This window comes from Chondrus crispus, genomic scaffold (genome assembly GCF_000350225.1).
Source record: "Chondrus crispus Stackhouse genomic scaffold, scaffold_122, whole genome shotgun sequence".
NCBI classification, from domain to species: Eukaryota; Rhodophyta; class Florideophyceae; order Gigartinales; family Gigartinaceae; genus Chondrus; species Chondrus crispus.
In genome coordinates this window covers 54,928-80,841 of record NW_005178988.1, presented here as the reverse complement: position 1 = coordinate 80,841, position 25,914 = coordinate 54,928, and the positions used below count along the sequence as shown (strand labels likewise).

The following is a 25,914-nucleotide window of genomic DNA, read 5'->3' as shown; positions in this document are numbered from 1 at the left end:
AGATATTCCTGCTCGATCGCGTGCCACACCGTCCCTATCTTGCTTCGAAGCATTTGCCCCGAGATCCCCTCTCTCTACCATGAGCCCCGATACCTCAACCATGAGAGGGGTCACCTCTTTTCTTTATTCTTTAAAGGCTTTTCTGAATAGGACCCTGGTGACAGTGGTGCCTTCTTCAATCCCATCTCATGAATAAGTGCGTGCACGCATTTGTAACGCGTTGCATAATGCGATCCACTAGACGAAATCCCTCCATCGCGGCCGAGGTCCACTATCGACCCTTCAACGAGAACGTGCATTGGCGCCAGTCCATTGTACCCGGAGACCATCATGTTGAACAGGATATCTTCGCAGTTGGAAAATTCATTAACTACTTCTTTGATACGCGCCGGCAGCAGGTGCACGTACATGTACAGAAAATATCGGTGTGTGAATAAACCCTTCGTGAGAACGATGTTGTATCCATCATGCACGCGAGTCGAGTAGTACGGACTATCCATCGTCCATCTCCTGGGAAAGAAGCCCACTAGCCGTCGCGTATGACTCTTCCATGCACGAAATCCTTGTTTTAGCTGCGACTCGGTCACCTGCATATCGTCATCAGCGATGTACACACAATCTTCTAAATTTCCCGGTGCGAAGAAGCGATTGTTCAAAGAGTCTCTCTTCGGCTGCCAGACAACAACCTTTGGTCCCAACGTAGATGCTGACGGCGGGTCTCCGAACGGGTCATGCCAAACCAAAACGACACGACTCACAGTCTTGAAGCTCACGTAGAGGCGCAACAACTCGACCCAAGTGGGTCTGTGGAAGGTTGATAGTATCACGGTAATCTTATTCTTGCTCGACCAGCTGGTTGGTTTCATGGGGGGCTTCATGGCGTCACCCCACTCGGGAGCGCCACACGCAAAGCGCGTGGTTGCAGCAAATTTGCACCATCTGTTAAAAGCGTCCGTTGAGATTGGTTCACCACTCCCCAAGCGCCACCAATTCCAGGGCTTTGTGGCACCCTTGTAGTGAATAATTGCGGGCCTCTTTTCGACACTCCGATACCACATGACATCCATATGCTGCTGAGGCACATTGTACGTGTCAGACGCTTCAGTCCATGCGTCCTTTGGGACGATTTTTCGCAGCGCACGATGATCACTCGTGTTACGGTCATGGTTGACGTCATTGCAAAAGTCCTTGCGCAATAAGCCGTACACTTGCGGGTCTGGGACGAGAACCATTACCGCCGTTTCGAAATCAGCAACGTGCGGTTCCCGAACTGCGGAGAAGGGCGGAAGTTGTACCAATTCGGTGAGAGGCCTCATGACGATGGTATCATATTCCAAGAAAACGACTTTCTTGACATTGTCAAGCGAGAAAAGCATAATCTTAAGATGTGCGCAATCACTGATGTGAGCGGTTTTAGTACTTTTCGAAGTTTTGCAAAACCCTTTGTATCCCGAGGACGTGCGAAAAATCCTGATGAGAGGCATTCTTGCCATTCTCGCCCTGACGTGTGTGGACATGGACGGGCCGGTGATGACGAGAAGTGGTTCGCGGTGGCCACTTGCTAAGAGACTCTCGTGGAGAACTGAGATTCCGGCCTCCATCTCATCTGTGCATGCAATTGTGGCGAAAACATAGGAAAAGGATGCAAGCAGATCCCCAGAATGCAGGGTCTCGAAGACCGAGCCTTCATTACTCGCCAGCAAGGAGCGAGCGTGACGGCGCGGAGTGGTAGATGGAAGTAGATAGCTTTTAGGAGGCGAGGTTTGTCGAGGTACTTGTGCGCGCTGGTTCGGGGGCGATGTGGCGGAATGACTTATTGAAAAGAAGAGCAACACGAGGAAAAGAAATGACAGGCTCATGACGCCAGGGTGGGGGGAACGGTCGGCGAAGAAGACGCAGGCTTCCCTCTATGTGAAAGGAAGTGGGCGAGGTGACCATGGTCGGTAGGATGGACATCGTGAAAGGGACCGCATAGCTCTGGCGGAGGTGGAGGGGGGAGAAAAGTGTCCCTTCTGGTTTGCGGATATACGGGGCCGTCCTTGATGAACGGGGTTGCAGTCGCTTGTCGCTTTTGAGAAGCAGCGGCAGCTTTTTGTCGAAGGGTTTTATTGACTTCAGGAAAATACCGAACTGAAATTCAATACGTACAGTAGCGGAGGAATGAGAGGGGATGCCTGGGGCGGCTTACTGAGATCACAGTCCGGAGTTTTTTACGAAAAATAAAAAAAGAGTTGGATCCATTTTTGAGTTGTTTTTACTTGGGGTTTCCTTTCTTCTGTCATGGGCTCGGCGAAGAAAGCAGAACGAATCCCCGCATTGACTGCACCGGGACGCTGGCGGTCTTTTATGGTTTGTTGACACGCGTAACTCAAAACGCAAGTAAGGTCTCACGCAGAAGAGAAGCCGATGAGTACAAGCGCTCTCAATCGTCCCCGTCCAATTCAGTCAATAAATCCACATCTCCCACGCCAGCGATGCCCCGATGACTGCGCCCCCGCACGCGTTTACCCCCATCTCGCACCGAGAATGCTTCGCACTACCGCTGCCCTAGCTTTAGAGGAGCGCGTAACCCGAGACCCGTACGCCCTATCTTCCTGGCTTTCCTACATATCCCATGTATCGAAGCAACCCTCATCCCAAGGCGCTCTCTTCTGTGTGTACGAGCGTGCCGTTGCAGCACTGCCGGGAAGCTACAAAGTGTGGCGTGCGTACGCCCACGCCTTTCGCGAATATGCGTCCACATTTCACCCGATGCACCCCGCGAGACAGGCCGCTCTCGACGTGTCGAACCGCGCTGCCCGCGCACTGCGCCTTAGCCCGGTGCTGTGGAGGGAGTATATTGAGCACTTGCTGGACGAGGCCAGATGGACGGCTGTGAGGAAAGCTGCGAATGATGCGCTTCGAGTGCTTCCGATTTTGCAGCATGAAACCATTTGGCATCTCTTGATGGAGCACATGGTCGATGCGAAGGGCGTCCCACCGCGAGTCAGCGTCCTCTTGCTACGAAGATACGCCAAGTTGCGTCCCGGCAAGGGAAGGGAGCGCTTGTTCCGCCACTTGCTGAAGGCAAAGTGCTGGGATCAAGCCGTCAGCCATCTGTGCGCTGCTTTGGCGGATCCGGATTGGATTCCTGAGGGTAAGAAAACGAGGGAGCAGCTGTGGATGGAGCTTGCTCGAGTTGCAGCCCGGCATCCGAAGGAGGTGACTTGCGTCGATGTGCCCGAACTGTTTCGAGGGGCCATTACCACGGCGAAGACCGACGTTGGTGAACTGTGGGTCGTGTTTGGTGAATACTTTATCCGAAAGGGCTTGTTTGAGGACGCTCGGAACGTCTACGAGGACGCGATTACGAGGGTTGATGTGGTCAGAGATTTTGCTGTAGTCTTCGATGCGTACGCCAAGTTTGAGGAGAGCTTGGTCAGCGCGGCAATGGAAGACGTGGAGGCGATTAAAGACGAGCTTAAGGAAGCTGGCGAGGAGGAGGATAGAAGCAAAGAGTTGAAGGAAGCCAATGAAATGGTTGAACTTCTAATCGCTCGCCTCGAATACCTGACCAACCGACGTCCGATGTTGCTTTCAGATGTACGGCTCAGGCAGAACCCTCACAACGTCCACGAATGGCACAAGCGTGCTCGCATGTTTAAGCAAGCAAAAGACGCCCCCAACGTCGTTGATACCTACAGCAAAGCTGTGCAGACCGTAAATCCTTGGCGTGCGACAAACGGTAGGCCGCACACTTTGTGGCTCGCTTTCGCGAGGTATTACGAAGACGCCAGTGAGCTTGAGTCGGCGCGTCAAGTCCTGGAGAAGGCTGTGTCGGATCCAGAAGGCTTTAAAGGCCCTGAAGATCTGGCTGCAGTCTGGTGTGAATATGCTGAGATGGAGCTGAGATGTAAGACACCAGAAGCAGCACGTAGCATTCTCATCAGGGCAACGACGCAACCTGACCGAAAACGAAGAGAAGAAGCGAAGAATAGAAGAGGCGAGTCAAATTCCAATGCCGCTGCTGTAGCAGGGACCGGAGTTGGAAACGCTAGAATCAAGCATGTCTACGACACGTCCAGTCCAGCGTGGAACTTTTACAAGTCTATGCGACTGTGGCACTTCCTGATCGACTTAACCCAGTCCATATCGACAACAGACGAAGTACTCAAAATGCATCACTCGATGTTTGACATGCGGATCGCGTCTCCTCAAACAGTGCTCAGTGGTGCATCTTACCTCGAGCGGCAGAGCTTGTTCGAACAAGCTTTTCGGCTCTACGATAAGGGGACGTCCGTGCTATCATGGCCCGATGCGTTGCAGGTCTGGGTCGTTTACCTGACGAGATTCGTAAAGCGTTTCGGGTCGCGAAAATTGGAGCGAGCCAGAGATTTGTTTGAGGAAGCCATACGGTCAGCTCCAAGTACTCGTCGAGGAGGGTATGAGCTGCCGCACCCTCAACTAGGGCTCCTATACATCATGTATGCCGAAATGGAAGAAGAACACAGTCTCGCGCGTCATGCGTTGAAGGTTCTGTCTAGAGCTGTGAAGGCTGTCCAGGAGGAGGACCGCGCGGATTTATATCGATTGTACATAGTCAAAACAGCCACTCTGTTTGGAAGCACAAAAACCAGAAACATTTACGAGGAAGCAATGTCGTCGTTGACAAGGTCGGAGGATGTGTTGGAATTTGCAATACGATACGCAGGCATGGAAACCCGAGTTGGCGAGATTGACCGCGCTCGCGGGATATATGATCATACATGCCAAGTCGCAGATCCTCGGCGGAGAGGTATCTATGAAATATTTTGGACGTCCTGGAATGACTTTGAGTTGTCGCATGGTTCAGAGGATACATTCCGGGACATGCTACGAAAGAAGAGGGAAGTTCAGCTGAATCACAAGGGAGTCATCATGGATGATGATGTCCTTCTGAACGGCGAAGCGATTCCTCGAGGGAAGCAGAGGGAAGCAGAGACCCGTGCATCGACTCTACAGACAAGTCCACATACCGCTGAGCCGACTGCACCAGTGTCGAATACGGAAGAGATTCAACTAGATTTAGATCTCGATGAGGACGATGAAACGGGTCGTCCAGAAACCACAGAGGTGAAGGACGAGAAGAGCGGAGAGCAAGACAACTCGAAGAAAGACGAAAAGCTGAATATTGTACAAAAGGAGCTGCCAGAGGCCTTGAAAATGCTGGTGGGCACAGCTCATCCAGATGCGAAAAGAAAGCGGGATGAAGATGAGGTAGAAACCAAAGAGATGAATGCGGACGACGGAAAACCGCTGGGAGCATTGGAGCGCATCAAGCGCAGCCGTACGAATAAAGTTTGATCATAAATATTTAATGAGTGAGCGTAGCACCGTGGGCATGCTATTGTCTAGCTCAACAGTTGTGATTTACATAGCTATAACGTCGTGATGCCATCTTCGACCAGCGGGAATATAATTTAATTGCAACCGAATCGCTGGAAACTGTTCTACCTCAGCCCTTCGTGTCACCAGCCATTGGGAAGTGGACCATCGGGCGCGCGAATGCGGTATGGCGTCCTGCTCAACGAGACCGAAGAAGGCGCTGTTGCCTTCAGGCTTCAGTGCCGAAATGGGTCTGGGCTCAAGCGCCGAAATGGGTCTGGGCTCAAGCGCCGAAATGGGTCGGCAGTGATGGCTAAAAAATGTCAAGATGCCCATCTAAAAAATCGACGTAACAACGGTGTCAATGTTAGTGGATCATGTTGTGCACCGCGTCTTGCATCATAATGGCGGATGGGTAGACAAGGAAATATTTGATCTCAGGGTAAAACAGCTATTGTAGTTCTTTCAGCAGCGGTGGATCTAGTCCACTTCTTTGCCAGGGATAACAATTACTCATCACAGAATCTCGAAATGGAGGAGGAAATAGAAGATGGCAAAGACATACCTTGTTGTTAGATGCCAGCCTCACGTCGGAAGCGCATGCAGGTCTGTGGCCACATGTGGCTGTGAAGGTATTGTGATGGAAGAGCGAATTCCGTGTGAAGTTGTGCGCTCATGGTGAACGGTGAGTTGGTGACGATATCATCTTGCCAGTGGCAAGTGGAAACCGAGGGCTGAGTGTTGGTTTGGTCACAACTCGCGGCTTCAAGCTAGCCTTTGAAATCGTAACTGGAATCGAGCTCTTTAATAGTGATCCAAGTGAAGGGGGCCAGCGTGCAGAACACAAGTCTGCACCGCCGTTGACTCACACTTTGAACGTTGGTGATCGCACAGTTTGATCCAACGATTTGTCCTGCCCGTCCAGCTCCGTGATCCAAAACTCTCGTCAAATCGTGGACACGTGTAGGCATGCCCTTCATTTTGGCGGCAAAGTTGATGAAAGTGGACGATTGTACAGTCCATCTCGAGAAGTCGCTGCGCAGCAAATCTCAGAATGGAAAATATCTGGGCAGACACGAAAGCATCCACAACTGAACAACTGCTTCCAAATTTTGACGATTTTGCGCATTCTTATGCTTGGGTTGAGCGAGTGTACTCATGGCAGAGGCAATCCATCACCATCTACAGAATCGCAACGTTTCAAAACTTGACGATTACAGCACCATCCAAGGAGAAGCGGGACGAGGGTTTTCGGTGGAAGGGACAGGCCCTTGAACACAGAAAAAAGGTAGGCAGTCGCGTGAGGGATAGCTTCCGGAGAGGGGGCGTGCTCGGGGCAAGCTTTGGGAGCAGCTAAGCTGCTGGCGGGTGGCAATTGCGTTTCGGACAGCGCAATGCGAGACGGGAGAACAACGACGCGACAGAGGCCAGATGGGGAGTCGATAGCCATCTGCCCCAAGCGACTGGGCGACAACCGGATTAAAATACAGGATGGATTTATTTAACCCAAGTTACAAAACAGGTAAGGAAGAAGCAGAAAAAAACTATTCATCGGCATCCGAGGCGTTGACCCATGTCAATAGCAACCCGAGAGCAGACAGCCTGTGGACGGCACACGGTCACCTTCGAAAAGGCGGGATAAAAACAAGCGGGACACGGCACCGGGCTTCGAGCGGTAAGAAAAAAGGCGAAGCACAGGAAGGGCAAGCACGACGAGGCCGACGTCGGGTGGCCGTCGCAGCGCATGGAGGTTGCTCGACGGGCGGGCAAGCTAGGTCGCCCAGCCGCTGGTGCAGCCCAGTCCCATGCCGCCCATGCCGGGGTCCAGCGCGATGCGGATGAGGGCGGCCGGCTGCGGGGCGGCGGCGGGCTTCTGCTGGGGGGTTGAGGGAGCGGACGGCGTTTGGGGAAGGTGTTTGGGGGAGCTTGCGGCGGACTGCCGGGGCGAGGGGGGCCTGCGGTGGGTGCGGGACGGCATGTTGTTTGGAATGGAGTGGCGGATTGGTGCAGGGGGGGAAGGAGGGGGGGCGGGGGTGGTGGCGAACTTGGTGGGGGCGGTAGAGACGGAGGTGGTACAAGAGTGTACTTGTAGAGAAAGTGGCGGGGTGCAGTGCGGCGGGGTGCTGCAGACTGCATGCGTTTTTTGCACACGTGGGACGGTTGCTCCCTTGGGGACGTGGCGGCGGTTTTGCGCAGGGGGTAAGACTGTGGCCGCGCGTGCGATTGGACGCCGCTTGGATGCTGCCCATTGTGTATTGGGTATTGGTGTGAATTTGCACGACATGAAAGATGCTTTCGACCAGTTGGAGGACGCCCTCAGTGCGCGACTTGCAAGCTACAATGCTCTGTAAGCTCTGCAAATGTATTGGCCGCCAGCCGTCCGAGGCTGCGACGCCCGGCCACCTGATTGGCGCGCTAGATTCGTTTTCTGCCCGCGCGTACGCACCTGCCCTTCGCCGTGGATCAATTCGCTAAATTTACCTGCTCGAAAGCGATCCTGAGTCCGACCCTTCGATCCATCCTTTCGGCACACATACAGCGCGCTCTCTTGTTATGGAAGCCCTCCCATCCGCCGCCTCGGCCATGCGCATCCTTTGCGACAACCCTACCATCACGCAACAGATCACCCGTAACCTCACGCCTTCTTCCACGTCCGCACGGCAAACACACGGAACACAGCCGGCAGTCTCCCATCCCCCACCTCTGGCAGCCCGAACCATCCCCCCATCGTCTCGCAGTCGAACTGCAACCACATCTCATGATTCCACGCCTCGTTCTTCTCCCTGCGCACCACCTTGCCCTCGACGAGCCACGTCACGTACTCCTCATCCCACGCCACCGCGACAACCAGCGCCTTTTCGCACATCCTGCGCTCGAGCTGCACCCACTTCGGCTTTGAGTACGTCTGCGCCAGCTTGGCGCCGTCCTTGCGGAACACGTGCATGTTCATGTGAAACTTGCGCTCGTGCCCCGCCGCCTGGCTTGACTCGAACACGTCGATCTCGTTCCAATCCTCCTGCTGGTTGTGCACGAGCCAGAACGATGAGCTGGTCACGGAGTCCGCCGTCTGCACCACCGCCTCGATGAACCCGTATTTGATCCGCGCCTTGGAGCGCACGAAGCTCGTGGAGAACGTGTGGAACTTCTCCGGGTAGCCCGCGGGCGCCTCTTCCACACGGCTGGAAAGGTTCAGCGAGCCGCCCGAGACCGTCACATTAGACGGGTTGAACCAGCCCGGCGCACGCCCTTTCCATGTCTTGTTGAACGGCTCCCACTTGGTGGTGTCAAGCGCGGAGCCCGAGAAGTCGTCGCTTAGCTCAGGCACTGGCTGCCAGTCGCCCGGCATGCCCAACGGGCCTATGGAGGACGGCAGTTCTTCATGCGGAGAGTTTTTTCGACCGAATATTTTGTCGAGAAACCCCATCGAGATAGGAATGATGCTGAAAGTAGCTTTATGGTAATGTGAGAAGCAGGGCAGGAACTGTTTGAATCGGCCTAGGGTGCGGGGGCGGAAAAAATTGCACGGCGGGAATTTCTCTAGCTTTTGCGATACTCCGCGTTGTAAGTCGAATAGAACAAGACTAAGGGGTGACTTGGATCGACGTGGATCTTTGAGTCGTCTCAGTTGCGGACGAGAGGGTCAGACGAATTGACCGAAACACCCTGTGTGCCCGTTGCGGGCACCAACTTAGCGGGGCAATGCATAAAGGAGCGGCAGACCAGCAGCAAAAAATCTGACAGCCTTGTCCATACCACGTGGTGCAGGTGGCAATTGCAGTCAAGGAGATGCGTGGCACCAACCCGTTCTTCTGGGCAGAGCTGTTGACCGAAATATCATGAAATGTCAACCGCCAATGAACGCACGCCAAGTCACCCTGTACGACCCCAACATCCATTCACAGATGGCGCCATCAGAAAAACGGGTGTTCATATCAACCGGTCTCGGTTGGGGCAGCAAGTCGTACCTCCCCCTCCACTCACTTTAATCTCACCATGTCCCCCGCCTTCATTGTCTCGCCCCTCCTCACCCGCACCCCGCTTCTCCCGTCGCGCGCCGTCTGCTTCCCAGTCACTCGCTACGCCCTCACCCAAAAGCGCGCTCGTGCCCTCCCACCGCCGCACGCGGCAGCCCGCTCTTTCGTCACCATGGTCGCCGAAGGAGCCCAAGCCCCCGACTTTGAGAAGACCGACGGGGACGGCAACAAAGTCTCGCTCTCCAGCTTCCGCGGCTCACGCAACGTCGTGCTCTACTTCTCCAACGGAGCTGGGCCCGGTTGCACTAGCCAGAGCTGCTCCTTCCGAGACGCCGCGGAGGACTTTGCTCAGCTCGACGCCGAGATCATCGCCGTGTCGGCACAGAGCGATACCACTGCGTTCAAGCGCGAGAATAGCCTCCCCTTCTCCGTCATCCCGGACTCGCAAGGAGAGCTGCGAAAACTTTACAAAGTCCCGTCCACTCTAGGCTTGTTGCCCGGACGAGTCACATATGTCATCGACAAGCAGGGAATCGTCCGCAGCGTCTATAACTCCCAGTTCTCCACCGCCGCACACATTACGACAGCCTCTGAAGCCTTGAAGGCCATAGCAAAATAAAACTCCTACTCCTGTTCCTCGCATCGGCCCCTCCCAAGTCTTCACCCCGTCGCCAACCCTCTCAAACAGGGGGGTAGTAGCTGCGTTGCACTCGCGTGAATTCTTGATGCTCGTGTTTCTTCGACCCGCTCACCCGCGCCCTCACCACGTCTGACCCACCATCCCGGCCTACCAGCCTCTTGGACATTGCATGTGCCCCCTTTACAGGCGCGTTGCTGCTCGCTCCCGTACTCGCTAAAGCGACCTGCGCCGCTTCCTGTCGTTGGTGCACCAATGCTCCCTTCTTAGCGTGTACTCCCGGCCCGATACCGCTTTCCCCGTCCGCAACGTCTCGCGGAGGCGGTGCGTGAGCAAAGATAATCCGCCCGTTCACATAATCTTTTAGCAATACACGCGTCGATCGGCTCTGATCGGGCTTGTTATGGTCGCTCATGAACCCGCGCGCTCGTGCGTGAGTGTCGAGAAGCATCGTGGCCGAAACATAACCTGGAGCGGCACGCAACAGGGCATCCGTGTCGGTGTAAACCCCGTCAACCAATACCGGAAACCTAATACCATATACGCCTTCAAAGATGGATGCTGGGATTCGGGCAGCAATAAGTGATACAGGAACCAGGTAGTCGCCACGCATCTGATCAATAGACAGCACCCCCGCACAGATCAGCTCTGACTTTGAAGACGAGAAATTGGGAAACACAAGCCCAGGACAATCGCATAATAGCACTTTCTCCGTCAAGACAAGCGTTTGGAAATGTTTTGTTTTACCCGGAGTAGAGGAAACTGCCACTCGCTTGGCCTGCTTTGAACCAGCTTCGGCGCCTTCCATTTCCTCGGTACTAGCAGATGATTGCATGTCACCATTGTGCTGTGTATGTCCCTGGGAATCCTCTTTCGCTTCACTGCTGGCGATAAATTCAACAAGAACGTTGATCGTGGAGGATTTTCCAACGTTTGGGTAGCCACACATCCCCACGACGAGCCTTTGATTCGGTTGTGTGATTGGGGCCTTGTGCTCAAAACTCTGCAACTTTTCAATGAGGTCGTGAACACCAACGACTCGCGAATCGCTTACAGGTTCATTTACGCTAGCTTTGAATGCGGAAAAGAAGATAACATCCATGCCCTGAGCCTTGAAGTAGGCTTCCCAGCGATCGATCATTTGGTTTGAGAGAAGATCAGACTTGTTGAGCAAGAGCAGATGTGAACGGCCCATCTCGGTAGTTACATACCGGTACATATCCTCGCAGTAATACAAAAGCGGGTTTCTCGCATCCACAATCTGCACAACCACGTCTGAGCGCTCGACGACACGCCAAAGCTGTCTCCAAACTTCAATGTTCTTTTCAAATGGAGTCATCATGGGGCCAGCGACGGATGAAGAGAGCCTGTTTTCTTCCTCAAGCGTGGCGATTTTTCTCCTCCACCTCAAAAACGTGTCCATTTCTTTTGCCAACAACACAGCTGGCGTCGTAGTTGAGTCCCAAGGTGGCCTGCGTGGTATTCTCAATACCGTTTTGTCGAGGAGCTTCCTTTTCTCCGCATTATGACTCGCCGAGGCCGTGTTTTGGTGAAGCGGAGTCATCACCACAGTCTGAGGTGCAAGGGGTTGTGGATATCGCTCTGCAATAAAATCTTCATTGGCCATGGTCGCGTTGAGCATGAACTCTTCCAAGTCAGTGGCATCGAGCACAGACTGGAGGTTTCCTTGGTCTTCATACACACTAGGGCCCGAGTGGAGCAAATTTTTGTCGCCTACATGCTTAGCAGCTTCCTTGTCCCGTTGCCGCCTTCGCGTCAGAGCTCGTCCAAGGTCGCTTTTCTTCGCTTTCCTGCCCATAGAAGTGAGGCTATCGCTCCCTGGCGCACTAGAATCTCTTGCGACGTCTGGATGAATAGTTCAGTGAGTCTCGGGGAGAGAGGGGGAGGAGGGCGTGTAAAGGGCAGTGAAACAAAAGTTTCCAGTATGAACTGAGAGCTACTGGGAAAGGGGGCGACGACGAGCAGTGGCAGTAAGGCGGCAGACTACAGCAAAAATCTTACAATAAAATCGTGAATTAACCACTAGTCTAATGCCATTGGGTGAACAAAAAATCCCTTCCGAGTTCGTTCAGCTGGCATCGGCAGCACCAAAGTTTGTCTCAGGAGCAACCCTGCTCACCCACACGCTTGTGACATTGTCCTAATGTTACCGTAAAGTGTTTTCGCACCCCTTTCAAAAACGGCCTTTTCTGTTGATATCTATCCAAAAATTTGCAACAACCTTCATATTTAGCACTGCAGTGCGGGTTGAGCGCGCGTTGTCTTTTGACTTGCAGCTTGAAGGCTGTGCCATGGTAACTTTTGTTCGAATGAACTGTGTGAATTCACTCCAGCTCTTGTTCCTCGGCGAGAGGCACCATTCTTGTGATGGTAAAGAACTGTCGATTTTTAAATTCAGCTGACCATGTCTTGCACCGTCTTTTTAGTGAGCCAACCTCCAGCTGCGTAGATTTACTTCGACTTTCGATACCGCATCTGGTCATACCCGACTTTATTGATGGAATCAGATTTGCCACTGCATCGGGATGCGACGATGACCACAGTTCTGTCGGGATTCCGAAAAACAAATTCATCATATTGTCTCGTCCTGTCCCAAATACTGCTTTTCGTACTTGTAGCTACATCTTCCCATCGACTTCATCTCAAATGCTTGGATGTAGGATGCAATGAATAGCGAGAGCCGCGAAAAATCAGCAGCATTTGCCATCAGGAAACAACATTGCTCCAAAACAAAGCGTGATTTGGATCGAGGGTGCACGGTGGTACGGGCAGCAACATGCGTGATGCCACGCTGACACCTCGAAAGGCACTGCTGCAACTCGGCTAGAAATGTACAAGGGTAGGTGAAGCGTTCGAGGCATATGCATTCAGGTAAGAGCATTTCATATATATTTATATTACGGGTAGATAAGCGCACTTGTCAAATCAGCCGAGCCCCACTTCTATGCGTTGGAAAGCCAAACCATGACTACCGCAGTGTGGACATGAGGACACAGATTTCGTCTATTTCAAACAGTACAACAACACAGGGCGATCTTCCAGAGGATACGCCTATCGCTCAAATGACGCATACAGGTCCAAATCTTCCTAGGCTCGCTGCCGAGAGAGGAAGATTTGGTCCGGAGATCGCAGGACTGATTCCAACAAACGTGCGCATGCCTGACACTTTCTGTGATCATGTACGGTATCATCTCATTGATAATTTGCGTCGCTGTAGCGTGGGTCTCCATCAAAGAGTCTCTCTCGCACGGCAGGTTGATCCCCTTCTTCATTTCGTACTCGGAAGGATGACTTGACGCTGTCTCCAAATCGAATTGGGCGGACTGCCACGTTTGCACCAACGCTTTTTCGAACCCAACCACCAGCTACATCCGCAATTCCAACTGATCGAAGCCAAATTCGCATTACAATCAAAAGAACAAATGCGCCGGATACGGCAATAACCATAGATAACCAATTCACGACCCTACCACTCTCCTGCCACACTGGCCCCCTTTTTCTTGTAGGTCCCTGTTGGACGAACAGATCTTCTTTGTCGTCTGGTTCTGATACTTCTATTGCCGTTAGCCCCCGGAACATATCTTGTGCCAAGCGCAATGCGGGAGATCCGCTGGGAAGTATTCCAGAGACTTCTGTTTTATATCCTCTTGACTTTCTTATTATCTCCTTTTCCTTGATTTTTATAACAGAAACATTCATATTTTCCTTCAACACAGTGTGAGTAAATTTCAACCCATTAAGCCGAGTAAGATTCATACTAGTATCTTCATCTCCAACGGCATCGTTGTACGCCGAAAACAAAAATGCAATATATTGTTTGTGAATGCCATGAATTTGCTCTTTTTCGTTTGGTGATGGACGACCCTCTCTCATGACGCGTGAGTCCTCTCCATCTCCGTCAAGAGAAAAAAATGCTCGTGCTTGGTAGGTGGCTGAATCCTCTCCAATGTTAACCTTATGCTCGGCACCGAACTCATGCAATTGAGACACAATCTCAATTCTCACGCTGTCGTTGACTTTCGAAAACAAGTCAAACTCGTTCTCTGTTATTCCGGAAGTCACACATCCATTAATTTGTGTACGTCCACCATCAACACCAAGCAACGCTGTAGCAATGCAAGGCCGGTTTAGAGATGCTCTCGAGTGGAAGCGAACTTCTTCATACCCCGACAAAAGACCTTGCCGAAGTCTGAAAGTTCTCTCCGTGTTGAAAACAGGTATCTGTTCACGGCTGGTAAGAAAGAGGATCCCGACTTCAAGCCCTAATGTGAAAATCAAAATCAGTATAGCGATGGACATAAGCTTAAGGTTGAACCCCTTTCCTAACTGAGTCTTTCGGAATTCCGGCTTCAATATGCGATGAAGGTCAAAATCTCTGATAAGTTCTATCAGTAACTTGACTGAAAAACCAAATCTCCCAATGATATCCCCTTTCGTACGCAACAGAATTGCAGATACGATTGCTTCAATAATAAACATAAGAATCAAAGCGAGAAACGCGAGGATGACTTCATCGCGATCTTCTGTCAGGTCCGAGTTGAAACGGCTCCTTAAGTGTGTTGAAACATTCATTCGATGGGAGAAAAGGCCACTGGTATCTTTTGAGAAAGTACTCAGATTCACCTGTTTGGGCATCTCCTTCAGATCGATGGTATAGTAGGGGAATCCCCACTTGTCATTGATTTGTTTGAAATCCCCCATCGAAAAACGGGTCAATCGCAACGGAAGTTAGAGTAGTTTAGGAAGGAAGGTGCGACTGCTTGCGTGGCATACCCAGTGCTTCGGCCTATTGAGAGCGCGAAAGGTTGTGGCAACCACAGAGTAAAACAGAGGAAGGGCACCAGGGGGGGCTCTTTTTCTTTTGGTTGCACTAGTTGTTTGTCCCCGGAAGGACTCGAAGAGTTTTGAATGGGAGAAAACAAGAGTGTTGCTGAAACTCAAAGTGCGGCTTTCCACAGCATGATGCTAACATGGTGTATGCTGAAAACATCTCGGTAAACCGAAGCACTCAGGATTAGGTTTATGTGTGTTCTGTACGGGTTGGGAATTCTTCGCCTCTAGTCATCACAGCAGTCTGCCATTCGCCATTCGGTGTCTTTCCATATGGAACGTGTCTCAAGAGGTCCGCACCGGTAGTAGTAAAAATTTCGAGTACGTGTATTCAGAATCAGGGGGAGAAAATACCGGTTTTATCATTCTCGATTGACTTGCGTGCGTGGAAATAGTTGCCGGTCACAGAAATAAGGAGCATTTAAGAGCTATGCAGGAAAATTTTCATGGCAAGATTTCACGATAAGGAGATTAGCCATGCGTTCGGATGAAATTGCATAGGCTCCTCCTCACAGCACACAGTGCAGTATGAATGACTTGAGACCAACTGCAGAATTCCTCTGGGGCGTCCGGCCGTCCCGAAGGTCAATATTGAGGCTGCCCTAGCTAGTTCTAGCTTCTAGAAGCTGCCCTACAAGCTGCCCTACAAGCTGCCCAACAAGGCCCCGGTGTACAATTTTAGTTGGCTTCGAAAAATATACCGTGTGTGGCTGGGCCTAATTAGCATGTAACGTTTACGCAGAACCTCCGGGCCACCTCTATTGCAGGATTTAGCCCAAACACGCTACTGTACCCGCAGTAGGCGGGCACGCCTTCAGGGCCCGGTAGTTGGACTCCTTTGGGGTACAGTATCTGCTGCTGTATTCGCTTTCCATAAGGATCCATTCGAACAAAATCTCAGATCTCTGGAAAGGACTTGGCACATGCAGCGTTCTTTCATACTCCTTTTTTTATTTCTTTATTCAATGTCCTTCTGAGCGAGCCAATTCTTCCAAAAGCATACATACTGTACCCAAGGGTACCGTTGGGTACCAGTGGAATACTGATGCAAGTTGAGAGGCAAGCAAAGAGAGTTACACCCAATGAACAGGCTTTTGTCATTTCGCTCTCACATTGACATTTTCTTCCCGGAAGCATGTACCCTTCGAAGGGTACACGTTATGAAAGGTATCGTCATCATGTCCTCATGCACGAAACGTGTTAGACTTATGGTTTTGTTCTTGTTTCCGCGTGACCGTAGCGAAAAGGGATGCTTGACTTCTCCATGGCACCTCGTTACAGCATTACAGCTAGAGTTGTTTTAGGGCACGCTTGGTCCAGTTGTGCTTGCTTGTGTTTGACTGTTTAATTTGATTAAGATACCAAGGGTACCTACAGTGAGGATAGTGTGGAAGACACTGCAGAAATGCGCAGGCGTAAAGCGTCTACCCTTCGAAGGGTAGCAGAAAGCGTCTACTGGCAAGGCCATGCGGGCGATTTGACAAGCAACGCCACGTGTGTCGTGCATTGCATTGCTATTGTACAGTAGTGGCACGGGTCATCCTTCGTCTTATTAACATGTACTGCCGCAGTCTACAAACATTGTCCGACTCCTGCAGCTGCAGGACGGTGTGACTGTGCCTTTTCTGAGTCTACACACTCTTCGCGTTCTTGTGGCTCCGTCAGTAGCCACTCCGTTTCAGAAGGCCTGATACCGCTCGCACTGACCAGTACATCCCAAACCAAGCCTACAGCGTAGGAGTCAGCGCAGTCCAACAAAACCTCAGTCTCCTGTGTCAATCGGCGCATCCTGAGGTGCTCTTTATCTCCGCATGGATTGGGTGTGAGCAGCAGCGGCAATGAATTTATGCTTACTTGCGTATACTGCGACAAGCTAACCACACTGACTCCGCGAATTTCAGTGCATAGAGATGGAAAGTGGCCTCGATCATGTCTTTTTCCTTCTGGGGCGCTGGAAAGAGGGATATCTCATGAGCAAGGTCTCCCACGTGCAAAGGGTCTTTTAGGAGTAAGAAATGGAGCAATATCACGGCAAAAACGGCAGGGAACGCTTGGATGCGTTAGAAGCCGCTCGCAACATGAGAGACAAGCTGTAGAAAAGGTAATTGAGTGCACGTATACAGGCAAAGACGCAGAAGGCTCAGCTTCCGACTACCCACAAATGAAGTTTTAGCAGGCGCAAGACAACTGCGAGCCCTTGCCAGACAGAAATGCAATGAGTGCAGCTTGCATGCAGGACACTTGCCCGTAGTTTCACCCCACAGACTTGAGTGGCACAACGAAAAGGGCCAAAGACAGAATTAAAGATGCAGCAAAGTACATCCGCACAGTATTCTTGAATGGGGAAAGGACGGCATTAACGACCTCTCCTTGAAGAGAAGTTGCAGCACTTTTGATTGAGATGATTGGTGGGGCGCCTTCGGACTTTGTTATCATGGCCTTCTCGAACTTCTGTTTCGCAGCTTTTCTCAAGAGAAAGAAGGCAAGTCCTAGAACAAATCCGGCAAATGATCGAAGCGGGCTCTTACTCCGGGCGTTATTGTTGCGGGCGGCATCGATTACTTCCTGTACTCGAGTATTGAGCTCGTCAACACTCATCTCTGCATCTTGCGCCGATGAAGGAAGCTTCTTATGCAGCAACTCGACTATGCTGTCACAAACTTTGTTCAAAATTCGTTCGACAACTGTAGTTTGACGTAAGCAAAAGAAACAGAGGCCGAAGGCGAGTGATGAGCACAGTGCGACTAAGGGAAAATATCCCAGAGCCACAATGGCCAGGAAGACTTTGACAAGTCGGCTTGAATAGGACAGGTAGACTCTCCGAATGAAAATAAGAGCTGGAACAAATCCGAAGACGAATGCTGCTGCATACACCACGGCCTTTTGGCGAAGAGAAAGCCAAAGCGATTTCGACAAGGAGTCCTTCGAACCGTCCTCGCCGTTGTCTGGCTTCATGACATCAACAAAGTTCTTCTATTCTCGTCAACTCCCATAAGCATCAGAAGCCGTAAGTTACGACTGAAAATCATTTGTGACGTGATGGTCGCAGCCCAAGTCGGTCTTGCCCCTTGTATTGAACCCTGTTCTGGGAGTAAAGTTTAGTCCTGTACTGTGTAGGTGCCCGTTGGCTAAATCATTTTCATACGTTTATACGTGTACAGAAATGAAGAAGGTTTGAACACGTGGACAAGTGTTGACCCTTTGCTTGCTGCACAGAACGAAAGCGACAGTGATTCCTTGAGTTGGTGCCAACTGCTGGCAGTTCCTGCTGGCACCAGCAGTTGGAAAGAAATTGCCGAGCTTCCTGGGTTAAAGGGGGTAGAAGTATACCATGCGATTTGTAGACGGCGTACTTGCGTTGACGCTGGGGACCTCTGTACAGTATTACACATTACAGAAGCGAGTCTATGTGCCTTCATCCGCTCCAAAACTCTGTCTCAAGCTCTAGCTAGATCTCTGTTACAAAACAGAATCCTAGTCAGTAGGACTACTGAGACATCAGCACAACCCGCACTGCACATAAATCTCAAAAACGAATAGGAGCTCGAGATGAGTTGGTGGTCAAGTAAATCGAAGACCCGTGAAATCACGGTTCTATAGAGTTATTTTAAATTGTATTATTACTACGTAACACGAGCATAAAGGACAGGCTAAGAAAATACGCAGCTAAGTAGGATACCATCTCGTGAACAGGAAATTACAAGGCACGGACACTCCGAAAAATATAAAAGGAGAGAGCTTAACACAAGAGAAGCTCACCACTTTTGCGCACGAGTGTCCACAGAATCGAAAACATAATAGAGACTTATTCTTCAAGATTTGGCCGAATTGCTGCCTCCTTGCCAGACTGTACAAGACAACGGGATATACGAGCTGTTTGCAGCGTATGCTCGCTGAAGAGGAGAGACGCCAAAAGCTATTGTCTAAGGATAGCCCGTCAAAAACTTGAAGAACCCCTCACTTCCGCTACCCTGAGGGAAGAATTGCCTTTCTGATGCTGCTTTGAAATCAATTTCTGTCGGGGCAAGTTCAACTTTTTTTATAAAGGAATCGTCGATGCCCCAGAAGAGAAGTCAGCGCCGCTTGGTCACCTCATTCCGGGTCTGAAGCTGTACACGTGTCCAGTCTGAGATCTTGGCCAACTTCAGTGGCGATCTCTGGCGTCCCCCAGCAGACTGCTGCTATTCTGCCTCCTTCTCCCACCGAACCACTATTTCCCTCAACATGCGTGCCCCATCAGAGCCTAACCCCGCGTTCGTTCAGCGCCTCACGACTGCTTTCCTGTCTCTACCGCCCTTGTTTCGTTCACAGCGCCACACCATGCACACCTCCCATCCCCTTTGCGCCTCCCGGCCCTCGCGGCGCCGTCGCCGTCCCATACGCGGCCACCTTTCGGGCCCCCCTCCGACGTACGACCCCGTCTCAGTTGAAGCGCGTGTCATGGCGTGGGCGCGCATCGTGGTGTGCGGGCTCAACCTGTGTCCCTTCGCCGAGGGCGTGCTGGACTCGAACACGGTTCGCGTGCAAGTGCGCCAAGCCTCAGAAGAGCGCGGAGTGCAAGCGGCTGTGGCGGAGGAAATTTCGCTTCTGCTCGCCACGCATCCCGACGACATGTCAACGTCGTTGCTTGTTCTGCCGGCGTTCGCGGAGGACGACTTCCGACGCTTCCACGCGCTGTGCGTCGCGCTGGAGGATGACATCGAGCGCGACGAGGACATGGTTGATGAGGTCATGCTGGCGTGCTTTCACCCTAGGCATGAGTGGGCTGGTGTGGGCGACGAGGATGCCGCGCTCAACTTTGATAAGAGGGCGCCGTATCCGGTGATCAATTTCTTGCGCGCACGCGTTGTGGATCAGTACGTGAGCGAGGGAAAGACACAGAGGATTTTGGAACAGAATCAGGAGACGTTGGAGAGAGTCGGGTCGATCAAGCTCGGGGAAATGTATTGGTCGCTGATGATGGATGACATCGCGTGAGGGATAGGCAGAGGGGAGACCGAAACCAAACTGGACGGGAGTCAAGGGTCGATGGTAACTTGTGATATCTTGTACAAGGAGGACTACCGTACAGCATGTTTTTCGCGCTTGGTCTTAATTCATCGCGTTGCCCAGGTGGGGAGTCGACATAGGCAAAATCCCCCGTTTTCCCATATTTAAAACTTCAAACATTGAACGAAAATCGCACTTATTTTGAAATTCAAACCCATTCTTTTCCCCGCTCAAATCTCGGCCACAGTCTGATGCTTCACGCTGTAACGGCAGCTGTTTATACAATTTCGTTTCATCACCTTGCCATCCCGGACGACCTCCGCGGGCTCACCTTCATGCGCCATGGAAGCCGCCGTCGACTGGCTCTTCTCCACTCTCTCTGCGCGAACGCCTGAGGCCTTACGTTCTATCGTCGTCCGCCACCGCGTGCGTGACGACGCATTCGATCTCGCGGAGGCCCTCACATTTCTCCCAGCCCGCCGCCATTCCAACTTAGGGAAATTGCTGTGGGCGTCGCTGGAGCCCGCGCTTGCCACATTCTCCTGTGCTACAAAGGCAGAAGATAGCGATGAAGAAGCCACTGATGACACCGACACTGTGCGTGCCGCTGCCGAGATGTTATGGATGCTCGTGCAGAACCGTCGTGAGCCCCTTGTAGCGGAGCTGCGCGACATCATTTGCGAACTGCATGACGTGTTGCTCGACTTGCCCAAGGGCCCCATGCAGAACATGGTCTCCAGGCTGTGCGAATGGGTGTGGCAGAACCACGCCAACGACCCCGTGCGTGATCGCGTCATTCCGCAAACTATGCTGTTTTTGCTCGTCCGCACTTTCGGCGGAGAGGTGCAGGACGCGCTTGCGGAGGGGAACAAGCCTACGAGGAGGAGCGGGTCGTCGCGCGATGTCACACGCGTTTACAACATGAGGGATGCGTTGGAGTCTCTGCATCTGGCGCAAGACGCCTCGGATGCGGAGACGATTCGCAATTTGCTGTTGAGGTGTTCTACCGCCGCTGTGTATTTGAGATTGGAGCAGGGAAGGAAGTTTATCGCTTTTTTGCTCGGTCTCAACGACATTAGAGACGCCGTGATGGCGTCTTTGAAGAATCAACTTGCGACGGCCAGGAAGACTAGAGCAGCGTACTATGGTGGCGTGTTTTTGTTGGCGTGGAAGAAGGACAAGGGGCAGTGGATGTTCGATGCTATGAAAGATGTCATAGAAAAGGCTATCTGCGCGGGCATCGAGCCGTTTGCGACTAACTTGAGAACCATTCTATCATCCTTTCATTCGAATAAGAGGCTTCCAGGCGTGGACAGCTTTTTGAACCGCTTGTATGAGCCGGTCTTGTACGACAACCTCACAGTTGCCAACCCTTTTGTCAGGAAGAATGCTGTCATGATCATGGCCGATGCGTTTCCCATCCACGAACCGACCGCTTCCATGGAGGAGATCGAAGAAGCTGTCGGCAAGCAGTGCAAGCTGTTGATTGAGCTGTACGATGATCCCGCTCCCGTCGTTCGTCAGGCTACCGTGGAGGGTTCTTCCAGGATTCTAGGCCTTTTGTGGGAGATCATTCCGCTGCAATATGCCAAGAAGATGGTTCATATCTTAACCACGAAGCTTGCGTTCGACTCAACGTCGATACCAGTTCGATGCGCAGTATTCTACGGCCTTAAGTTTGTTGCGCAGAATCATCTCGCGCATCACGACCTGTCTGTTGCTTTGCCGCGGCTGCGGTGCTTGATACACGACAATGCGGAGCGCGTGCGGCTGTCGTTCTTGGACCTGCTCGTGAGGGTGAAATCAAAGCGACTGCAGCATCTGCGGTACTTTCAAATCGTTCCCGTAGAGGACTTGTTGATTCGTTTACCACTGGAATCGGCCCCTGGATCCATGAAGATCATGTCTCTGCTCACCTCGGCGTATTTCCCGCTTGAAAAGAAAGGCAAGACAGCCGACGAAATCGCATCCAGTCAGGTTAGGGCGTGCCTCGCTATGCTGCACACAAGCAAGGAAGCTTGTGAACATTTTTACCGGCACTTGTATCTTCATGCGCCTCCGGGGCCGCTGTGCGAGTTTGCGATGAGGCTTTCTGCGCTTGCATTGGACTCACCAGAAGATACAGACACCCCGATGACTAAACCGAGAAGGAAAGCACCAACCCGAACAGGTACGCGACGCAGTAAGCGAAGGTCGAGAACGAAAGTCAATGATGAGAACGAGCCCCCGACTCACAACAATATCATGGGAGACTCAGATAAGATCGTAAAGTCACGACCCTCAGAACCAGATCGTGCAACACTTCTGAACCTTGTTGCTGATGTCTTGTCCTCCATCTTGACGAGTCTCGGAAAACCAGCGAATGCTGCATTGCGAAAGTATATCGATAACATATTCGGGGGAGATGCCCTCAAAACGTTGCTCATAGAACGTGGAAACACAAGCCACTCAAGGGCAATATGCTGGCGAATCGCAAGTTGCATGTCATATGCTAAAGTGGCTGCCCTCGGGGGTTTATGGCGAGAGCAACTAGAGACGGTGTTGCAATGGCCGCGCGGAACTCCTCGTGAAAGGGAGTGCTTCCAAGAGTTGCTTTCCGCCTTGATGCTTTGTGCAGTGCGATGGGATAGATTGACTACCCTTTCAACAGTTGTCTCCGGATGGGCAGATGCCGCGGTTTATGGCCATCGCACGAAACGTGTTCCGACGAAGTCAATGAAACGATCAAAGTCAGCAAGATCTCAAAGTGGGCGGCAAAACCGGTCGCAAAAAAAAGATTCGGTAGGTCAGTTGTATATGACTCGATGCAACGCGATATTCGCTCTACGGTCTTGTGCAGCTGTGCTGCTGGAGGGCGTTGAAGTAAGAGAGGAACTCGACTTTCTGCTGTCACTCCACCCGCACTCTTCGAACGGAGGAGATGAGTTTCGAAGCACCGCAGCCGACCTCATACAATCCGTTCGGAAAGGCTGCACTGGCGCTATTGACCACACACTGGAAGCTCATTCTGACGAAACCTCAACGGAGGAAGAGCGCCCAGAGCCGCACCATCTACTCGATTGCCTCTCTCTTGCGTGGAAACTATGTGTGACGCGACTTTCCCGAAAAGTAGATTTAAGCTCTGTGCTGGAGGAATTGCGGGCTCTACTGGAGTGGTCGTCGATGAAAGATCTATGGAAGCAAGCTTCGGAAATGGATCAACCATTTGCCCGGGGACTTGTCTCCATTACGTATGCGTATTGCGCAGATGCTATTGCCATCGGCGTTTTAGAAGAAAGCGACACTTCCTTTCTCGTCTCGCTCTGTCAAAACATGCAGACTCAAACCTGGATAACAGAGATTGGAATGGCAACGCGACCGATCATAGAAATGCTTCGCGTTTCATATCAACTTGGAGCGGTTCACGTTCTCGAGCGTAGGTCAGCCAAAGAAGGCAAAGAGTCGATCTCTTTTTTGAAGACGTCCGAATCATATCTCTCTACTGCTGGCAGCATTCTAGGAGACTGTAAAGTTGTCGAGGCCCACGCAACAGGAAGTCCACGAGCCCCTACTGTTTTGGATGGGTTCCTCTCGGAGTTACTTCTATTCAAATGTCGCTTTGAAGAAAAGGCAGCCTTGGAATCACTCTTGGGAGAGCTTCTCTGCAGCTCTTTTAAAGACGCTGACAAGGCAAAAGGTAGCCTGCTAGCCTCAAGTCTGTGCAACACAGTGAGCTCCTTGGCCACTTCTGGGACGGACAAGACAGGAGAGGCTGGTGTGCTACATGACCTCATAATGAATTCTTTGCAGCCCGAAACAGCGGACATCACAACAAAAAAGGCTCTTGTTAACTACACTGGCTCCATCGTAGACTCGATCCACACAATTTATAGCGAGTCAGACACGAGTCCAAGCAACGAGACGCGGCGCTTTTTGGCGTTTGCGGAAGTCTCCTTCCATAAGCAGTTTCGAAAGGACGACGTCACAGCGACTGGCGATGAGGATCTTCAAAGCGCCGTCGCTGAGGTACGTGGCAGCCTTGTCAAGCTGCGAAAACTCTGCAATCCTGGAAAGTCTGCGTCTGCGCTTGAATTTAATGAGCAAGTCGATGAGATTGAGGGCAGGGCGGTAGATGTAGACAAAGACCTGTCCGAAGCGTTTGACAAAGCTGTGTCGAGCGTGTGCGACGAAGATAAGGTTAGGGCAAAACTAGACGATGTATAAATAAAATAGGCCTGCGCTGCTACGGAGCGGAAGAGCTGCCGAACTTTGAGTTTGGAATGCCTCCAAGCTCAAACCGCCTTCTAAACTGAAGGTCATAACAAAACTACATGAGGATACGCTGATCAGTGACGGTCGGGTGGTTGATGCTGTACTCATCGAACTTGGGGTCAGCCTCTGTCGGCGCGTACCCTTTGTAGCGCTGTTGCAAGCGCACAAAACCGCAAATACCGATAATGGCGACAACGAGCGCGACAACTCCCGCCACAACGGCGAATATTTGCGTAGCCCCCTGCTTACGGACGTGCGTGGGGTTGAGGGCGTCGACGAGGGGATCCAGATTCTTCGGAGACAACCAGATGGAAGCCATAGCCATGCTGCGGCGCCAGCCAATAGTGCATTCGGCTCCCCTGGCGCTCTGTCCGTGGACGGTGCGGTCCCTCGTGGACTCGATGTATTCCTCGATGGGGCAGAATTCGGCCGTGCAGCCCGGCAAGACGAGGGCGCGGCCGTTGTACTCGATTCGGACAGTGAGAGAGGCGTTGCGCTCTTCGAAAAGCTCCCAGATGATGGTGGAGTTATACGGCGGGTTCTTGTTGTCGAAGGCGCGCAACGCGGACAGCGTGGCAGCGACGGTGGTATCGTGGGCGCTGAACAGGACAAACCTGTTCGCGTCTTCTTCAAACTCCTCCGGCAGCTTGTCTGTGTCGTTCAAGTACGCCGCGCCCATGTAACGCAACACGTTGTATAGAATCAAGCCCGCGCGCAGCCTCTGCACCTCCCTGCCCTGATTGCCGTACGTCAACAACCAGTCCGATAGCTTCCTCGCCCTCTCTACGACGCTCGCGGTGGCGTTCTTCGGCAGCGGCACGCTGTGCGCACGGAAGCAGCGCCACGTATCGTGCAGCTTCTCCAGCTCAAACAACGTGAGCTGCTCATGATCGACGCCGGCGATGCTGGCGGCCTCCTTCAGGAAGGGGGCCTCGCGCCTGACGAGGTCCGTGTACGCAGAGGCGCGCTTCTTCTCCTCCATGATGACATCGTGTCTCGGGCAGAAATTGCCGGGCAGCAGAAGCACGTCGGTCTTCTTCGCCTCCGTGTGCACGGGCACGGGCTGAAAGCGATACGGCAGCCCGCCCTGGTCGTCAGACAGTGGCGCGGCGTCGAAGCGCGTGCGCACGTCGTCGAGCGTCGCGCTGCCGGGTGGGTAGAGCCCGGACAGCTGGGACTGGGCGCTCATCAGCGTGCGGTCGATGTCCGTGCTGCGCACGTGCAGCTGGGCGCGGTTGTACGTGGCGGGGAGGAAGCCTGTGGCGACGTAGCGCTCGCGGAGACGGCCGCCAAGCTCGTAGTGCGCGTGCTGGCCGATGGACGTCAGCTGGCCGATCCCCCGCGGCCATTGTGGGGCCGGCAGCGCATCGGAGGGGAAGTGCTCGAGGGGCGTGCGGTCGCCGTGGCGGCACAGCTCCGCGACGAAGAGGAGGCGGCGGTCGGGGCTGTCAGGAGCGGCAGGGGTGGCAGGGGCGGAAGGGGTGGCAGGGGCGGAAGGGGCGGCATCCTCGGCGAGGATGAGGGAGAGGAGGGCGAAGAGGAGCAGGGGGACGAGGGGATGCATGGCGACTAGTGGGAGAAGGGGAAGGGGATGGGGGAGGTGGCAAACGGGGAACGCTTGGGATCGCTTGGGGGGGCGATGTGAGAGGGAGAGGGAGAAGAAACGGATTCGTGCCACCAGCACCGAGTCCCTGATGTTCAGTGTAAAGCAACTCCAACTTACAGAAATGCATCTCATTCCTGACAGCGCACTCTTCTGGATTTGAAGCACCACCCTCCCGCCCTCGACCCTTGCCATTCCCTCCGTCTCCCCCATCTCCTCCCACCTCCGCCCCCAACTGAGTCCGTCTCCTCGTTCTCTCCGCCGGA

At 52.6% G+C, this 25,914-nt stretch overlaps 8 protein-coding genes; 3 read left to right on the top strand and 5 right to left on the bottom strand.

Moving 5' to 3' along the window:
• Window positions 1-110: 110 nt before the first annotated feature.
• CHC_T00009229001 (Glycosyltransferase, family GT8 and family GT64) lies at window positions 111-1,601 on the bottom strand. The gene has a single exon (XM_005712999.1). The coding sequence runs from the start codon at window positions 1,599-1,601 to the stop codon at window positions 111-113; it is 1,491 nt and encodes a 496-aa protein (XP_005713056.1).
• An 805-nt stretch (window positions 1,602-2,406) lies between these two features.
• On the top strand, window positions 2,407-5,322 carry CHC_T00010271001 (Pre-mRNA-splicing factor SYF1, putative). The gene has a single exon (XM_005712998.1). The coding sequence runs from the start codon at window positions 2,407-2,409 to the stop codon at window positions 5,320-5,322; it is 2,916 nt and encodes a 971-aa protein (XP_005713055.1).
• A 2,656-nt stretch (window positions 5,323-7,978) lies between these two features.
• Window positions 7,979-8,767, bottom strand: CHC_T00009578001 (glycoside hydrolase family GH16 putative kappa-carrageenase hydrolytic cleavage of beta-1, 4-galactan linkages). The gene has a single exon (XM_005712997.1). The coding sequence runs from the start codon at window positions 8,765-8,767 to the stop codon at window positions 7,979-7,981; it is 789 nt and encodes a 262-aa protein (XP_005713054.1).
• Window positions 8,768-9,336: 569 nt separating this feature from the next.
• CHC_T00002035001 (hypothetical protein) lies at window positions 9,337-9,959 on the top strand. XM_005712996.1 is given in 2 exon segments: window positions 9,337-9,936; window positions 9,937-9,959. The coding sequence occupies 1 exon segment, from the start codon at window positions 9,337-9,339 to the stop codon at window positions 9,934-9,936; it is 600 nt and encodes a 199-aa protein (XP_005713053.1). The 3' UTR covers window positions 9,937-9,959.
• Window positions 9,960-9,997: 38 nt separating this feature from the next.
• CHC_T00002034001 (hypothetical protein) lies at window positions 9,998-11,773 on the bottom strand. The gene has a single exon (XM_005712995.1). It carries the CDS (start codon window positions 11,771-11,773, stop codon window positions 9,998-10,000), a length of 1,776 nt encoding a protein of 591 aa, XP_005713052.1.
• A 4,365-nt stretch (window positions 11,774-16,138) lies between these two features.
• On the bottom strand, window positions 16,139-17,760 carry CHC_T00002033001 (hypothetical protein). XM_005712994.1 is given in 2 exon segments: window positions 16,139-17,058; window positions 17,059-17,760. The coding sequence occupies 1 exon segment, from the start codon at window positions 17,758-17,760 to the stop codon at window positions 17,059-17,061; it is 702 nt and encodes a 233-aa protein (XP_005713051.1). The 3' UTR covers window positions 16,139-17,058.
• Window positions 17,761-18,691: 931 nt separating this feature from the next.
• On the top strand, window positions 18,692-24,095 carry CHC_T00002032001 (hypothetical protein). Its single transcript, XM_005712993.1, has 5 exons — window positions 18,692-18,726; window positions 18,915-19,722; window positions 20,068-20,616; window positions 20,659-23,921; window positions 24,089-24,095. Exons 1-5 carry the CDS (start codon window positions 18,692-18,694, stop codon window positions 24,093-24,095), a joined length of 4,662 nt encoding a protein of 1,553 aa, XP_005713050.1.
• Window positions 24,096-24,100: 5 nt separating this feature from the next.
• Window positions 24,101-25,609, bottom strand: CHC_T00002031001 (hypothetical protein). Its single transcript, XM_005712992.1, has one exon. The coding sequence runs from the start codon at window positions 25,607-25,609 to the stop codon at window positions 24,101-24,103; it is 1,509 nt and encodes a 502-aa protein (XP_005713049.1).
• Window positions 25,610-25,914: the final 305 nt, after the last annotated feature.

Bases quoted from the DNA above. Each gene is read 5' to 3' on its own strand.
- CHC_T00002032001 (XM_005712993.1), top strand. From the start codon at position 18,692: ATGCTCGCTGAAGAGGAGAGACGCCAAAAGCTATT. The intron at 19,723-20,067 runs GTCGGGTCGATC...CTGTAACGGCAG, and splicing joins ATCAGGAGACGTTGGAGAGA to CTGTTTATACAATTTCGTTT. The intron at 20,617-20,658 runs GTCCGCACTTTC...GCGCTTGCGGAG, and splicing joins AAACTATGCTGTTTTTGCTC to GGGAACAAGCCTACGAGGAG.
- CHC_T00002034001 (XM_005712995.1), bottom strand. From the start codon at position 11,773: ATGGGCAGGAAAGCGAAGAAAAGCGACCTTGGACGAGCTCTGACGCGA.
- CHC_T00010271001 (XM_005712998.1), top strand. From the start codon at position 2,407: ATGAGTACAAGCGCTCTCAATCGTCCCCGTCCAATTCAGTCAATAAAT.
- CHC_T00009578001 (XM_005712997.1), bottom strand. From the start codon at position 8,767: ATGGGGTTTCTCGACAAAATATTCGGTCGAAAAAACTCTCCGCATGAA.
- CHC_T00002031001 (XM_005712992.1), bottom strand. From the start codon at position 25,609: ATGCATCCCCTCGTCCCCCTGCTCCTCTTCGCCCTCCTCTCCCTCATC.
- CHC_T00009229001 (XM_005712999.1), bottom strand. From the start codon at position 1,601: ATGGAGGCCGGAATCTCAGTTCTCCACGAGAGTCTCTTAGCAAGTGGC.
- CHC_T00002033001 (XM_005712994.1), bottom strand. From the start codon at position 17,760: ATGAAGCCAGACAACGGCGAGGACGGTTCGAAGGACTCCTTGTCGAAA.
- CHC_T00002035001 (XM_005712996.1), top strand. From the start codon at position 9,337: ATGTCCCCCGCCTTCATTGTCTCGCCCCTCCTCACCCGCACCCCGCTT.